This window comes from Acromyrmex echinatior, chromosome 3 (genome assembly GCF_024713525.1).
Source record: "Acromyrmex echinatior isolate Ae372 chromosome 3, ASM2471352v2, whole genome shotgun sequence".
NCBI classification, from domain to species: Eukaryota; Metazoa; Arthropoda; class Insecta; order Hymenoptera; family Formicidae; genus Acromyrmex; species Acromyrmex echinatior.
Window position 1 is genome coordinate 4,089,847 of NC_141854.1, and position 15,859 is coordinate 4,105,705.

At 34.6% G+C, this 15,859-nt stretch overlaps 1 protein-coding gene across 1 annotated transcript in view; it reads left to right on the forward strand.

Annotated features, from left to right (window-relative positions):
• Positions 1–15,859, forward strand: part of LOC105154243 (dipeptidyl peptidase 4 omega) — a 97,310-nt gene that overhangs the window by 32,910 nt on the left and 48,541 nt on the right. The window contains exon 2 of the mRNA XM_087403851.1: positions 4,702–4,889. Within this exon, the coding sequence (XP_087259977.1) occupies positions 4,702–4,889 (188 nt within the window). The remainder of the gene's footprint in view (positions 1–4,701; positions 4,890–15,859) is intronic.

A 15,859-nucleotide genomic window follows, 5' to 3' on the forward strand; every position in this document is an offset into this window, starting at 1 on the left:
TTTTTCAGCAAAATGTATTTGGCGCCTTTTCTTATGTATTGTATTAAAAAGCTTTGATATGCTTATGCAATTAGAATGAGATTGACCATTTCAATATTGAGATATAAGAAATTAAAAATTGCACTTTTTATACAAAAAAATGCGGCCTATATAAAATTCACGAAAATGTTGTGTTTATTTTTGTAGGGCCTAAACTAACAGTGACATGTTAATAAAAAACGCATCTGATGAAGGAATGACACGAACATTTAAAAAAACAATCATAATTTTTGACCGTTTAGAAAAATAGATCCACGAAAAGAACGTTTCGATTTTCTTTGGCATGGTGGGAAGTAGAGGGAACGATCAGCGAGCTTGTAGCAAATCTAGTAGCACCGGCATTAGTCTTGCACTTATCTATTCATTTTCTTTCCATGTGCACATGTGGCCTTGGACAGACACAATCGAAAATTTTCTCTTTCTGGCGGGAGTGAGGTATCGCCACCAAGCCGAACACCGCGACGGAATTAAACTTTTGGACGGTATCGTGAGTGTATTATCTTAAACAAACAAAAACAATAATTTTTAATTACATAAGCGAATTCCTTCTTGTAAAAAATACGCTACAGCATCTTTTTCAGGACATACTTTATCTTCTTCATAAAATGTACTACAAAAATATACTTTACCGGAAACGCTACTACATCTCCTAATATACGTGTAGAGAGTCCAGGCAAAGCAGATACGTTAAAGTTTGGGAAGAAAAATGATCAGTTAAAATTAAGTAGATCAAAAATCTTTTTTATTCTTATAATTCTGTTAATTCTGTTAATGGAAATCAACTTTGAAATAATAAAATTAAATTAAAAAACTTGAACATTTAAATTTTTTAGTCAAAATGTAGAAAAAGAGAAATTTTCATTTTGCCCGATCTCTCTGGGCAAAGTAGATGGGTCACTCGAGCAATGAGGATGGAATTTAAAAAATCAAAATCAGTGTCGGCAGTCATCACAAAACTGCCAAATCCTCCATAATTAGTGCTTTCATAAACCCATTAGTGTACTAACTGCACTGGATCCAGTCTTTGAACAGTGAGTCGGTGTATTATATATATGTGTCAAAAGACACATCTTACTGCGTTGTAAAAAAAAATAAAAAGTGAGATAAATAATCATGTGCCTTTCGTTCATTTGAAAGATTGTCTGTGTCCCTCCATCTTCTCGGATTATTTTCAGTGCAATCACATACCGGGTGAAGAAGATGATTCATTTGCTTTGCTCCTATTCACTTTGCCCAAAGAACCTACTTGGCGTTAATTTGGAAAGGTGTTAGAATAAGTTTAAGTAACAAGTGAAACATTTTTACCTTGAATACACATTTAAAGACAAAGAATTCTTATAAAAAATCATTCACACTGATTAGAAACAATTATTGCTAATAATTAAACTACGTACCTTAATAAAAATCGCAAGAAAACACATAATTTTTTTTATTTCTCTATCAAACATGAATGAGCGTAATTATATGTTGTTTCGCACTTTCATGACGTCGATCGGTCATTCCTTCAACAGTTAGAGACTCATAGCATTATCTCTGAAGATAAGTGAAAATAAAAAAATATTCGCATTGTATATATATATATATATTGGGTCATCTAAAAAATATCCACGGTTTTTTGTTCAATTTTTGAATGAAATTTTTCTTTATTGAAAATCAATTTTAATCAAGTATATATTGGCCATTATTCTTTTGCCATTTTTCGGGTAATTTCATAATTCCATCCGTGTAGAACTTTTGTGGTTTATCGGCGAAAAACTTTTTCAAGTGATTTTCGGCAGCTCTTTTGTCGGCCAATGTTTTTCCATCAAGAGAGTTCTGCAGAGATCGAAACAAATGGTAGTCAGACGGTGCAAGGTCCGGGCTATACGGTGGATGCATCAAAACTTTCCAACCAAGCTCCCTCAATTTTTGGCGCGTTATCAAAGATGTGTGTGGTCTGGCGTTGTCATGATGGAAGACAACACCTTTTCTGTTAATCAATTCTGGTCGTTTTTCCTTAATCGCTTCCTGTAATCTATCCAGTTGTGAACAGTAAAATGAATTAATCGTTAGGCCATGTGGTAACACCTCATGATGGACGACTCTCTTCCAATTCCACCATACACACAGCATCACTTTATTTGCCATCAATCCAGGCTTTGAAGTCGTTTGTGGTGGTTCGCCGCGCTTATTCCATGATCTTTTACGAACAATATTCTTGTATTTCGCCCATTTTTCATCGCCTGTGATGATTTGCTTCAGAAATGGGTTGATTTCGTTGCGTTTTAGTAGTGTTTCGCTGATGGAAATTCGATCAATCAAATTTCTTTGCGTTAATTCATGTGGCACCCAAACGAATTTCTTTGCGTAGACAAACCTTTTTCAAATGATTCCAAACTGTCATATGGTTGATTCTTAGTGCATTGGCTATCTCCTGACAGCTCATGCCGGTCTTGCTTGACCAGTTGCAAAATTTCATCGACTTTTTCAGTGACTGGCCGACCAGAGCGAGGTCGATCTTTGACATCAAAATTTCCAGAACGAAATCGAACAAACCACTCCTGCGTCCTGCGTTCACTTACAGCATCCGCGCCGTAACTTCACAAATTTGTCTGCATGTTTATTCTGCGTTTTTGCCTTTTTTGTAGTAAAAAAACATCATATAGCGTATTTCTTCAGATATTTCACTCAAACCAATATAACTTTTGACACGATTGATGAATCACCAAACTTTGTTGTACAAAAAATGTAACCTAAAATGTCATCTTTCAGACGCGCGTTCGTTTGACACAATTGGATTAGTGTTGCCCGATATATGACCATCAACATCATCTAGTGACAAAAAACCGCGGATACTTTTTAGATGACCCAATATATACAGGGTTGGCCATATTCGACGGAAAGATGTTTTTTTTTCAATCATGGGAAACGTCGTTACTCGATCTAACATCTCTGTCAAAAGTTACAGTGTTTGCCAGATCTTTCCGTCGAATATGGCCAACCCTGTATATATATATATACAAGTATATATATATATACATATATATATATATATATATATATATATATATATATATAGGAAGTTCGGGTATTGTATGTGTGTGTGTGTGTGTGTGTGTGTGTGTGTGTGTACACATACATACATACACAATATATATATGTATGTATGTATATATATATATATATATATATGTATATACACACCCTCTGTCTACACACCCTATATATATATATATATATAGGGTGTGTAGACAGAGCGGATTAAATAGAGTCGAAAAATCTTCTACCATTTTGCAATTTTTTTGTTACCCAGTGAACAGAATGTCTAAAATCGATCCATGAAACAACTTTAAGATACCTTTAAAAGTTTAAGAAACATCTTTAAAATATTTTATAAAAAATTCTGAAAGAAATCTTGAAGTTATTTTATGCGTCGACTTTACTCACTTATTCGACAATCTTTAAAAATTGATAACTTGTTTACTAGTGCGAAAATAGCAAAATAGTAGAGGATTCGATTCAGTTTAGTCCGCTCCATTTATATACGAGCGCTTTGTCGAAACTTATTGGAGTATATTATACCGTGTATATTTGCCATATCTGATACAGCGAAGCGAGAAGGAAAAAAAATATATGTATATATTCGCCTCTCGATCGAAAATCAATAGCGCCTCGTCATATCGCGATCAGTATGAGATTCCCACAAAAGCCAGAAATCTTGTCAGATCGCCTGTCATTCGACGAAGAAACTTCGGTAACGCGGAGAGTCAGAACGCGAGAGCCCGGGAAAAAGTTCGTGGCGATGCAAAATCAAGATTCGCCGTCAGGTCGACGCGATGGCGAACTCCTCGAGTGCTCGACGCACAAAAGCACCACAGATTGCGCCGATTGCGCGTTATATCTCCCCAGGAGAGAGTTGGCGGACGCGGAACTCGCGAGTAAACTCGAGCAAAAACGCCAACCGGGAACTTCAGCAGACAAATCGCCCTTCCGTAAACATTGGTCTATTCGACTTTTCTAATGCAATTTTTTATCATGGGATATATTGCGAATTCTGTTTCCCCCCGTCGAAGAGAAAAAACTACCCCGGACAATTACCCGGGAAAGTAGCTGTTCTTCGAACTGAATCGATTTCAACCGGCAAACTAGGAGGGTGCGATTGAAGAACTACTTTGGGGAAGGCAAACCATTAAATGTTCTGATCTTACAAATTCGCCCGCAAATTTGCAAGAGTGTCTCCAAGTATGTTGATGATGTTATTCACCGTCTTTGATGTGTGAACTTATCGCGATTATAGTGATGTCAGAATCAGGAAGTGACCAGCGTCCAAGCGGAAAATGGAAGAAAAATTACTTTAAGAAGATAGATAGTGTTGCTGTTATGCCAGATGAATATCATGTATGATGAATGACCTGTTAATATATACACGAAACAAGATTAATATCCATTTAATTCATTATTAAAGCTTATATTAATCTGGAGTTAATTAATATTCTTTTAGCTTTAAATGTAAGCTTTCACAATTTCTCTCTGTTATTCAAATTTAATTTTTTCATTAAAATCTTAGGTAATGATATTAATCAAAATAATTATCTAAGTTAAAAATAATTTTAAAATAATATATTAACTTTATATTAATATTAAAATAATATTAAATATATTTTTTTTATTTTCTGCTTTTAGAATACCACATTGCTCTCCGTGTGGGAGGACAACAGTGTAGTAAGTGATATAATAGTGGAAAGATCGCAGCCGATCGTCCTTCGATACAAAGTGCCAGTTCCTGGTGGCTTTAACGCCCAGGTGAGACTCTTAATACCACCTGGTGCTGATATGAGCGGTGCCACCAAGTACCCCATGCTGGTTTATGTGTAAGTTATTTAGCTTTTTCAATAGATAAAAAAAACTCTCTTAGATAAAGGCATACGCATTATACTCTCGTTTGTTACACACTTTAGTCGAGTAATTTGAAATTGTTTTCACATTTGCACGAATAAAAAACATATTACATGTATTTGATTTTTATGAATTATTATTTTTTTATATAATTTTTTTATAGCAAAATATTGTATGGTAGCATATACAAAATGTTTTACACGAAGAATATTTGTGAACGATCTAAATCTTTATTTGATTGATATTTTATGATTTTGTATTTTTAATTTTGTATTTTATCATATTTTATGAATATATAATATTTTAATTCTATCTTATGTTAATTCCATTTTCTGAAACTGTAAAGAAAAAACGATTTTGCTGAAATATCTAAAAATTTAGCTAGATATACGAACAGATCTGAAAATAATTTTGTTATACTATCAAAATAATTATGTATAGGATACTAATTATTTCTAAGAACACACGCGAGAGATACTTTTAATTGATATTTCGATTTCACAATTGCTAAAATTATGATTAGAATACTGAGAAATTCGAAAAAGCACTTTCTAGCTATCATTTAAATTCTTAAATCACGTCGTTTTTCGGCGTCACGTATATATCTCGGCGTTTCACTTAAAAAGCACCCATATTTTTCGCACGACAAGAAATGTGACAACGCACTTCACGTCATCAATTTTCGTCATAATGCACTTGTGAGATAAACGTAATGGAGGAGCCGATGACGAACATGCGGTAGCGGAGTAAGTCTGTGACATGAAAACGAAGCTCTTCTTTACGTGGCTTGAATTAGGACGGGATGTATAATAAAACCGCATGAAGCGATGAGTCATTCCGTATTCAGTCTCACGAAAACTTCAGCTTTCCCAATAAAAGCGGAACGTTATCGATCGATCCGCCCCGATATTTTTTCTAATGATGAAAAAATAGTCGAAATGACACGTTCGTCAAAAGAGAACTCGTAAAAACAAATGTATAACGTCTGCTTCCAATCTTGTTAATTTCTTTTTTGAATTTCATTCTTAATATTGAATCTTTTTTATATTTTAAAATATAATTTAAAATGCAATTTTTAAACTTTGGACAAATTTTATTTTGGACAAATATTTTTGTTTTATTGAAATGAGTACAGAAAGTTATAATGAAAATTATTCGTTTACATCGACTACGTATGTGTGAATCGATAATTTTGTTATGAGAATTCTAATTCTTTTTTGAAGTCATTAGTCGTTGTAATAGTGAGCATTTTATGTTTTCCACATTTCGAAAATGGCATGTGTATGCGGCAATACACGTCGTCGGTGAGCACGAGGCCGATATAAATTTCAGGCGTAATCTTAATAATACCTAATTTGTAGAGGCGTTCTTAGCCGAGCTCAAACTTTAGAAAATACATAGAGCTAGCTTATGATGGAAGTTGCCACGATCCGTCCATAAAGTGTAAGCTTTATATTGCACATTAACGATCAGGGAAAAAGTAACTCGTTCGTTAGGAATGCTTTATATAAGTATATATTATTTTCTTAGAATAACTGACTTATCATCAAATTTTAATTCGATGGGTACATTTTATAAAAACTTAATCTGGGAAAAATGCAGAGAATTTATATTATTTTGATGTAATGCTGTAAGTAGTTGTAATAATATATTATAGTAAAATTTATTAAGATTGATTTGTCTACAATTTTAGAATAATTTTCACATATATGAAGACAAAAATTTCAAAATAGGATACCATTATGATTATTCTTCCATATTTAAAAAATTTTTTAAAAGTCTCCTCTCATTGACAAATAATTCTCTTACTAGAAAGCAATTTATTGTTTCTTTAATTTCACTTGTGTTGTATGACAGAAAAATAAGGAAATATATATATTTTCAAAAAAAAAAAAAATTCCTTATGTATAAATGATCACTGATTTACATATCGATTCAAATGTTGCGTCTCATTCACATTAAATGTTTTATCGACTTTTGAGAATACAAAATGACGAGTAGCGTAAAATTAAACTCATAGGAGAACTATTATATTATAATTGTCACGCAAGTAGACGCGTCGCGTTCAATCGACGATGGAGAGTAAAGATTCGAGAAGTTTGAGCTTCAATCATTTGTTTTATAGTGGATTAATTGTACTATACTCGTGCGTGCGTACGTGCGGGCGGGTGGGTGGGCGTGCGGTGTGAAATGGTGTAGTGAATCGCGAAGTTTTCACATATCACGGATATTCGGATGATCGCTTATTTTCTCTGATTTTCAATGAAATTTCCTATACATTCACAGTCTAGATTAACAATTACGATGCTCAATGTTCGTGATACGAGACGTTTTCGAAACTAACGATGGGACCAGTGTAGAATTGAATGACGTTCTTATAATTACAAAATTTTAAAAAAGTTTCTGTCGTCTCTTTTTCTCTTTCAAATACGGTACAACAATAAATACGATACGGTAAAACAATACGAAAACATCGCTAAGACTGTAATGCTTAATTTAATGACATTAATATTCTATTTTCATGTGTTTATGTACTTAAGTTTCTCGCTTGATGTAAGTATGCGATAACAGAATCTGTTGTGATACGATGAATAACAACGACACGATGAAGAGCTCCATACGTATATAGCATTTCTAACTCTAACGCAATTCCAACTCATGAATCCAACTCTTTATCCAATTCGCTTTATTATAAAGACATGAAGTACATTATGATGGAAATAGCACGAAATTACACGTGGCAGCATTTACATGCATATTATTATATGAGATTATTACAGATCAGAATAATGTCAACCATACCTACATATGATTAAACCATATTAAAATCATACGATATCAGTGTATCACGATACCAGTGATTAATTTCTAAACGATATTTTAATTGCTCAATTTTGGCACAGTTAAAGTTCACTTTATTGTCCCATATGCGAATTAAAAAATAAAACTGTACATACATGTATGTAAATACATAAATAAATGTGTAAATTTTCCAATTAAAGGAATTATAATTTCGATAAATATGCAAATAGGAAAGACATTTCCGATGACCTTGACTTTGATATATGTTCAAGGTCATGACCCTCCACCAGGTTTTAGCCATCATTCGTTATTTATAAAAAAAAGTTATTAACAAAAAAAGTTTCAGTAAAACCTAACTTTTGGATACAACTGCGCTTCGATTAAACAAATTTCCTGCTTTAACAATGTAAAAAGTACTTACTTATATAATTTCTTATATAATTTTTATGTTTTTAGAATAGACAACTTGGCGAAAAAGTAACTTAGCGAGATGGGATGGAACTCGCTTCGCATGGAAAGTTGTGTAGTAAGGGGGGAGGTAAGGTGATAGTTGCTTCATGTGAAAGTCGTGCGCTCCTAAGTAGGAGGAGGGGAGATGGGATGACAATGACTTCCCCGTGTGGAAGTCATGCATTTTTAAGTAGGGGGGAGGTAGGATGAAAGTCGTTTTGTGTGAAAGTCATGCGTCCATAAGCAGGGGGAGGTGGGGTGAAAGTCGCTTCCCGCGTGTGGAAGTCGTGCGTCCCTAAGCAAGGGAAGAGGTGGGGTGAGAGTCGCTTTACAATTTCGAAAAGTGATAAAATATAGATACTTTAAAGCAAAAAATTACTGTTTTATATAGTAGAAAAGAGATCATCACATCATTTTTCAAACTTCCTTTGTTAATAACTTTTTAATAAATGACAAGCGATAGTTAAAATCTGATGAAGGTCTCTCAGGGTCATAACCTAGACATATGTCAATGTTAAGGTCATCGGAGCTGTCTCCTCTATTCAGCATATCAGCCATGCCAAATGTCATTTTTGCTAATTTTGAATCTGGTTTGAGAATTAATTAATTGAGAAATTTGTCATATAAGAAATTGGATCTTGTATGGTTTAGTATCCAATATAATCTATTCGTTAAAATCGTATATTTATCCACAAACACCAAGTTTTATTAGATCATCAAATAATATTATGTAGGCTGTCTCTAAGATGATTGCTTGAATATTAAAATTTTTGTTATTTAAGAAACTACTTATTATGCTTGATCATTCTATATAATTACTTTGACGAATCAACAAAAATTATTTTTAGATTTGTATCTAGTTTTTTTAAATACTTCAACAAAATCGTACTTTTCATGTAATTTAATATCGATTTATTATCACATTATATAAATATTTAAAATATTTTCAAGAATTTTGTAAAATTTTCAACACAGTTATTATAAGAGAAAAAATGCAGGTGTAAAGAAACAATGTACCACAAAACTAATTAGGAATTAATCACGCGCGTTTTAATAAATAAAAAAAATATATAAGATATTTTATTTCTTTCTTTAGCATTCTTATATTTTTGTCTCGCGGTTACGACTTTTCTATACGATCTAGTGTCTGATAGAGCAAATCATCGATTATCATTACTGTCTATTTCGATTGCGGTCTACTTCGATGCGATCTACATCGAGTATCATTATGGTCTATTATCATTGCGGTCTACTTCGATCGCATGCGTGTTTTACAAGACTATTGCCAGCGACATTTTCGAGAACATTTGCGTTTATATGACTTTATCCTCGGAATCGTTACTATCCGTCTTTATTTTCGCGTCAATGTTTCGTCTTGAAAAAAAATACCGTATCAGAAAAGCCATCTTTGTTCTCGAACTTCCATTTCCTAATTCTCGTCACTATTTGGGTTTTCTTTTCCTACATCTCCTCTAAACCTTCCGCAGAAGTGGTACAAAGACTTTCCCGCAAACAATCGTTAAAGTAGTACTTGCATAAAATGTTTTTTTTGCGGATGTGCTAAAATTTTAAAAAGTATAATAAGTTGCTCCCTATGTTTTTGTGCAATTAAAAACATATAGATCGTCTAGTTCTTGAGATAATTGTAATTGAAATGTGCAATTTTAATATATAATGCATATACGCAATTCAAGTTAACATCAGATTTGTAATTATAGCATTCATATCATTCTCAGAATTGTTAAAAAATGAGTATGCAATGGAGGAATATGAAATAGATATTGTAAAAAAAGGTTATAATTTTTGATATAGTTAGGAAAATAGAGCTACGAAAAAAACGCAATTTTTCGATTGTATTTGGCATATGGCAGCGACTGAAGGGAGTGGCAGGGAGTGGAGGGGACGACCAGCGAATATCTGGCAGCACCACTGAACTACAACATAACTAGAACGTGCACTGCTATGCTAACGCATTAGTTGAAAGAGTGTGGAGAACGTGGACAAAATAGCATGATGTTTGACAGGTATACCTTTCTCTTTTTAACTATCTGCACATGTGCATAATATAATGTTATATTTATACTCAAAAGTTAAATTCACTTTCTTTTTAATCTTATATAACTGACATGATTTTTATATTAGTATATTATCTTCATCTGATATATTTTATTTTATTTTATTTTATTCATATAACGCTTTCGTCTTAAATCACTCATATATCTATCCCTATTTATCGGTTTGAAATTTTCTAACTTGACTATATGACAACGAGAAGTATGCCCGTGATTTGCTGATTCTCTCGGCACGCATTCTGACGGCCAGCGCAGTAGCGTACGTTTCAGTTGTATTATAGTTCAGTGGGCAGCACCGACGTTAGAGCTACCGCAGACAAAAGAAGGATGCTCATGGTCATAGTATATACAGTAGCAACGCATCTGATTTTATGTTGGCGCATTGTAATGCGCAATTGCACATGCGTGAAGTAAGTTGCATTTCTCATTTTCTCCTTCCTCTAACCCCCTCCCTCCCTCTATCTCCTTCTCCCTCTCCCTCTCTTTACTTGAATAAGCTATTCAATGTTCCATTTAAACATTTGTCTTTTAAGTATACATGATATATCAGAGTAGAAATTTGAAGGAAAGCATTACGTATATTGTCCATTTGGTAAAATGTGTAAGAAGCCTCAAGAGACTAGTCTAATTCTTGTGAAAAAGTGAAGAAAAATAATATAGAAAACTGAGCAAAAAAGCTTCTTTTTATTTATTGTATTTTAAATTTATTTTTTGGATATATATATATATATATATATATATATATATATATATATATATATATATATCAGGGACTCGAACCGGACCGAAACCGAAACCGATAACCGGACTGTAACCGTTATTTTTGTCGGACCGATAACTGAAATGTTGTGCAGGCTAATGGATTGAAACTGTAACCGGACTGAAAATGTTTTCAGTTCAGTTTTCGATTCGGATTTTTTAACCTCTTCGATATGTACGATCGTCGACTACAGTCACCAAACATACATATCCCCATGATGTAGTAATCACACATATTCCTACGGCCGAACGTCGGCTATGGTGAACAACAAGAACAATGCGTTCCCTTTTTACAGTCGAAAGAGAGAGAAATGCTTGCCTGTGATTGGTTGGTTCTTGCAACAAATATAAAAATGAATGAAAACTGTCCTTAACTCCCATGATAGTCAATAAATAATTATATAATAAAAGGCATGAGAAAACCGAGAAGTTTTTTATCAAAATTTATTCGTAGTAATTTATTCGAAGTAAGAATAATCTTCGCCTATTTTTATAAGTGTTTTAAAGCAATCTCATTATTTCATTTTACCTAAATTCTTTTTATTTACAAATGTTATGCAAGAAACTTTAACATGTCATTTCTTACTTATGACGTCATGATCCAATGTTGCCACTGCCACAGCGATTACAGGAGAATCTTAAAGAGGAAAAGGATTTGAAGTATTATAATAATATTACAGGATGTCCACGGAGTGTTACTTTCTTACTTCTTTGCTTGATTATGATAATTTAAGAGAATAATATGTAAGAATGATATGTTATTTTATAGAAAATTATTAAAAAGCTGTAAACGACCATTGGCGACACTACAAATCACTGACGTAGTCGACGTCGCAGAAAATAATAAAAGTAAAGAAAGAAAAAAAATGAAAGAAATAAAGAATAAATTGAATCTCAGTTAAGAGATCTTGAGTTGTGGAACTCAAGGCTTAAGTCTCATGTTTTTACTGACGCACAAGAACTGTCTTAAGATTATAAGTCAGCCTTTTGCTAAAGCCCTAAGTTGAACCAAGATTAAAGTTAAATTGCATTGGTAGTAACGGACCTTACACTGCTTAGTGCTTACATATCTCCAATTCAATATTGTCTTAAAATAAAATTTTAAAACGAATTTCCTTAAATATGCAATTATGCTTGTTGTATTACAGTAGCTTCTCTACAATAGATAATTATATACCACAACCAAAAAGAACTTAAATCCAATGGTTATAGTCACCGTTATCGATAAAAGAACCGAAATCGTTTGGATTTCAGACTTTTTCGATCCGGAATCGAAAAAGACTGAAACTGTCGGTAAAAGGATCGGAACCGAAAATTAGGTATAGCCTCTGACCGTGACCGTAATCAGACCGAAATGAAATTTCGGTCCGAGTCTTTGATATATACACAGTGCGACAAATATGTTCCCGTACAGGGCCTGAAAATCATAATTGAAACAACAATATGCATATTTTTTGGTTTTATTCAAAATATTCTCCTCTGGCTTCAATACACTTGTTACAGCGATTCAATAGTGATTCAAATGCATGTTCTAGCTCAGTTTGCGGAATTGCCTCTAGTGCCTGTGTAGAAGCTGATTGGATGGTCGGAGTGTCATCAAAAAAGCGTCCTTTCAATTTCAAATTCAATTTTGAGAATAATGAGAAGTCGCAGGGGGCCAAATCAGGTGAATACGGTGGATGGTTTAATACAGAGACACGATTTCGAGCCAAACATTGACGGACAATCAATGAAGTGTGACTCGGTGCATTATCATGCAACAAAGACTAATCTTCTGGATCATGATATTCGGGGCAAATACGACGAATTCTGCCCATCAATCGCTTCAAAACTTCGAGATAATATGCACCAGTAATTGTTTGGCCAATTGGAACAAACTCTTTGTGGATAATACCTTTGCTATCAAAGAATGTGATGAGCATTGTCTTGATTTTTGATAGAACTTTTCGTACTTTTTTTGCTTGTGGTAAATTTTTTGACTTCCATTCCGCACTTTGACGCTTAGTTTCTAAATCATATTGAAAGCACCATGTTTCATCACCCGTAACAATTGATTTTAGGAAGTTTGGATTATTTTCTGCGGCTGCAACGATGTCTCTGGAATAATTGATTCTCGCTGATTTTTGATCTCTTCTTAATGTGTGTGGAACAAACTTCGCACAAACCTTCGTTTTACCCAAATCTTCATGTAATATGGTTCGAATCGTTTCTCTACTGATATTTAAAGCCTCCTCCATCATTTTTAGTGATGCATTGCGATCATTTGCAACAAAATCACGTACTTTTTCGATCATTTCGGGTGTTCGAACCAAAATTGGCCGTCCTGATTTTTTATTATCTTCAAGGGTCTCTTTACCTTCCAAAAAACGCTTATGCCACTCAAAAACAGCTGTACGACCTAGACATTGACTGCCGTAAACTTGTTGCATCGATCGGAATGTTTCTGATGCACTTTTACCAAGTTTTGCGTTAAATTTAATCACTGCTCTTTGTTCCATATTAAAATTTCTACCTCGACCAAAATCTTGTTTAACATGAACTGTCATATCTTCGTTATATGTCAACCAAAATGAATGAAACTTTGACAGATGATAGCAAAATGTTCAACCTTTAAAATACATGTTTGAACGCACAGATGTCGCCACTGGTTGTTGAGATGTGGTTCGTGTCCGGGAACATATTTGTCGCACTGTGTATATATTGGGTCATCTAAAAAGTATCCGCGGTACCTTGTCTAGATATATGACCATCAACACACATCTAGTGACAAAAAACCGCGGATACTTTTTAGATGACTCAATATATGGGTATGGGAATAAGTTTCCGCCCATTGCAGAAAGATGTCGTTAGTAGCATTGCTCGTGTGTTTGATAGAACGGCAAGACATGTTTTTGAATGGTGTGTGTCCAAACTTTTGAGCCCAATAGATGGCATTCGTTCGAAGAGTAACAAAGAGTAACTTTTTTTGCGTTGAAGATGTCAGAATTTATTCCAAAAAAAGCAACATTTGCGGGAAGTTTTACTCCATTATTTTATTGGGTCATCTAAAAAGTATCCGCGGTTTTTTATCGCTAGATGGTGTTGATGATCAACACATCTAGTGACAAAAAACCGCGGATACTTTTTAGATGACCCAATATTTAAAAAAAAGTGCTGCGAAAACGCATCGTTTGCTCGTAGATATTTACGGTGAGCATGCTCCATCGAAAACTAGTTGTAAAGAATGGTTTCAGCGATTCAACAGTAGTGATTTTGACGTGCATGACAAAAAACGCGAAGGTGCACCGAAAAAATTTGAAGATGCAGAATTGCAAGCATTATTCGAAGAAGATTCGTGTTTATCGTTCGATAGGTTGGCAAAAGAGTTAAATATGTTGATAGATCCACTGTTGGAAAACGTCTACACGCAATGGGAATGGTGCAAAAAGAAGGAAATTGGGTGCCATACAGAAAGAGAGAGACATGGAAAGACGTTTGGTCATCTGCGAGATGCTTCGTCAATGACAACAAAGAAAGAGTTTTCTACATCGTATCATAACTGGCGATGAAAAATGGATCTACTACGATAACCCTAAACGCTTGAAGGCATGGGTGATGCCAGGTGAACCAGGTCCATCAACGCCAAAACGAAATATCTATGCTTCGAAGATTATGTTGTGCATCTGGTGAGGTCAAAGAGGTATTATATATTATAAGCTGCTCAAACCGTCCGAAACCATCACTGGCGATCGTTATCGGCTACAACTGATACGTTTAAACCAAGCTTTGAAAGAAAAACGACCGGAATGGGACAATAGGCACAACAAGCTGATTCTGTTACATGACAACGCTAGGCCACACGTTGCAAAACCGATCAAGAAATACTTGGAAGGAGTAAAGTGGGAAATTCTGTCCCACCCGCTGTATTCACCGGACATTGCCCCTTCAGATTTCCATTTGTTCCGATCCATGCAGTCGGCCCTTTCTGGAGAACGATTCAATTCTTATGAAAGTATCAAAAAATGGCTTGATGAATGGATCGCTTCAAAAGAACTAGATTTTTTCATTCGAGGAATCCGTTTATTACCGGAAAGGTGGGAGAAAGTTGTCGCTTCCGAAGGAGCATATTTTGAATAAACTCACTTATATACATTTGTTTAAATAAACACATCTTTTTCATTTAAAAAGGGCGGAAACTTATTCTCATACGCATCCATATCCATTTTAGCTAACACTGACATCAAAGATGCCGACAGAGAGTTGCGCTACTGTATACAGGTTGCGTCAAAATCCGGACAAAACAATTTCTTCAAACAAAATGTTTTTAATAAAAATTAAATATTACAAAAAATCTGTTTACATGACACTTGGGGATCCCTGTAGAGCACAATTATTCGATATATCCCTCATTAGCTTGAATGATGGCTTCTATTTTCTGAAGCGTTCGCACGCAGTAATGTAGCGCTGTTCATGCCGCCGAATGCTGCCTCAATAGCTTCTTAATGACATCACATTGGATGCCGAGACTTGTTTGTGACTCCTTTCAACTACGCTTTATATGTAGTAGTCTAAGGGATTTAAATCTGAGCTGTTGGGACGCCAAAATGGGAGCCAAGGCGAGCAACTCGGTTTATCCTGGCTTATCCGTCTCAGAGAGCATCTATCGTATCTTTAATGTATACGATTTGTATCGAAGATCCTCCTCGGCAATTCGACGCATTGTTAACTCGCTTACACCAACAATCGATGCTAATTTTCGCAACGATTGCCCTGAGTCATTCGAAATCAGTGCTTGAGCCTTTTTAACGACTGCAAAGTCGTTAAAAGTCCTCGCGGTGCGTTCTTTCGAGTGATTCTTCCTCGCTGGCATACTGGAACCTTCG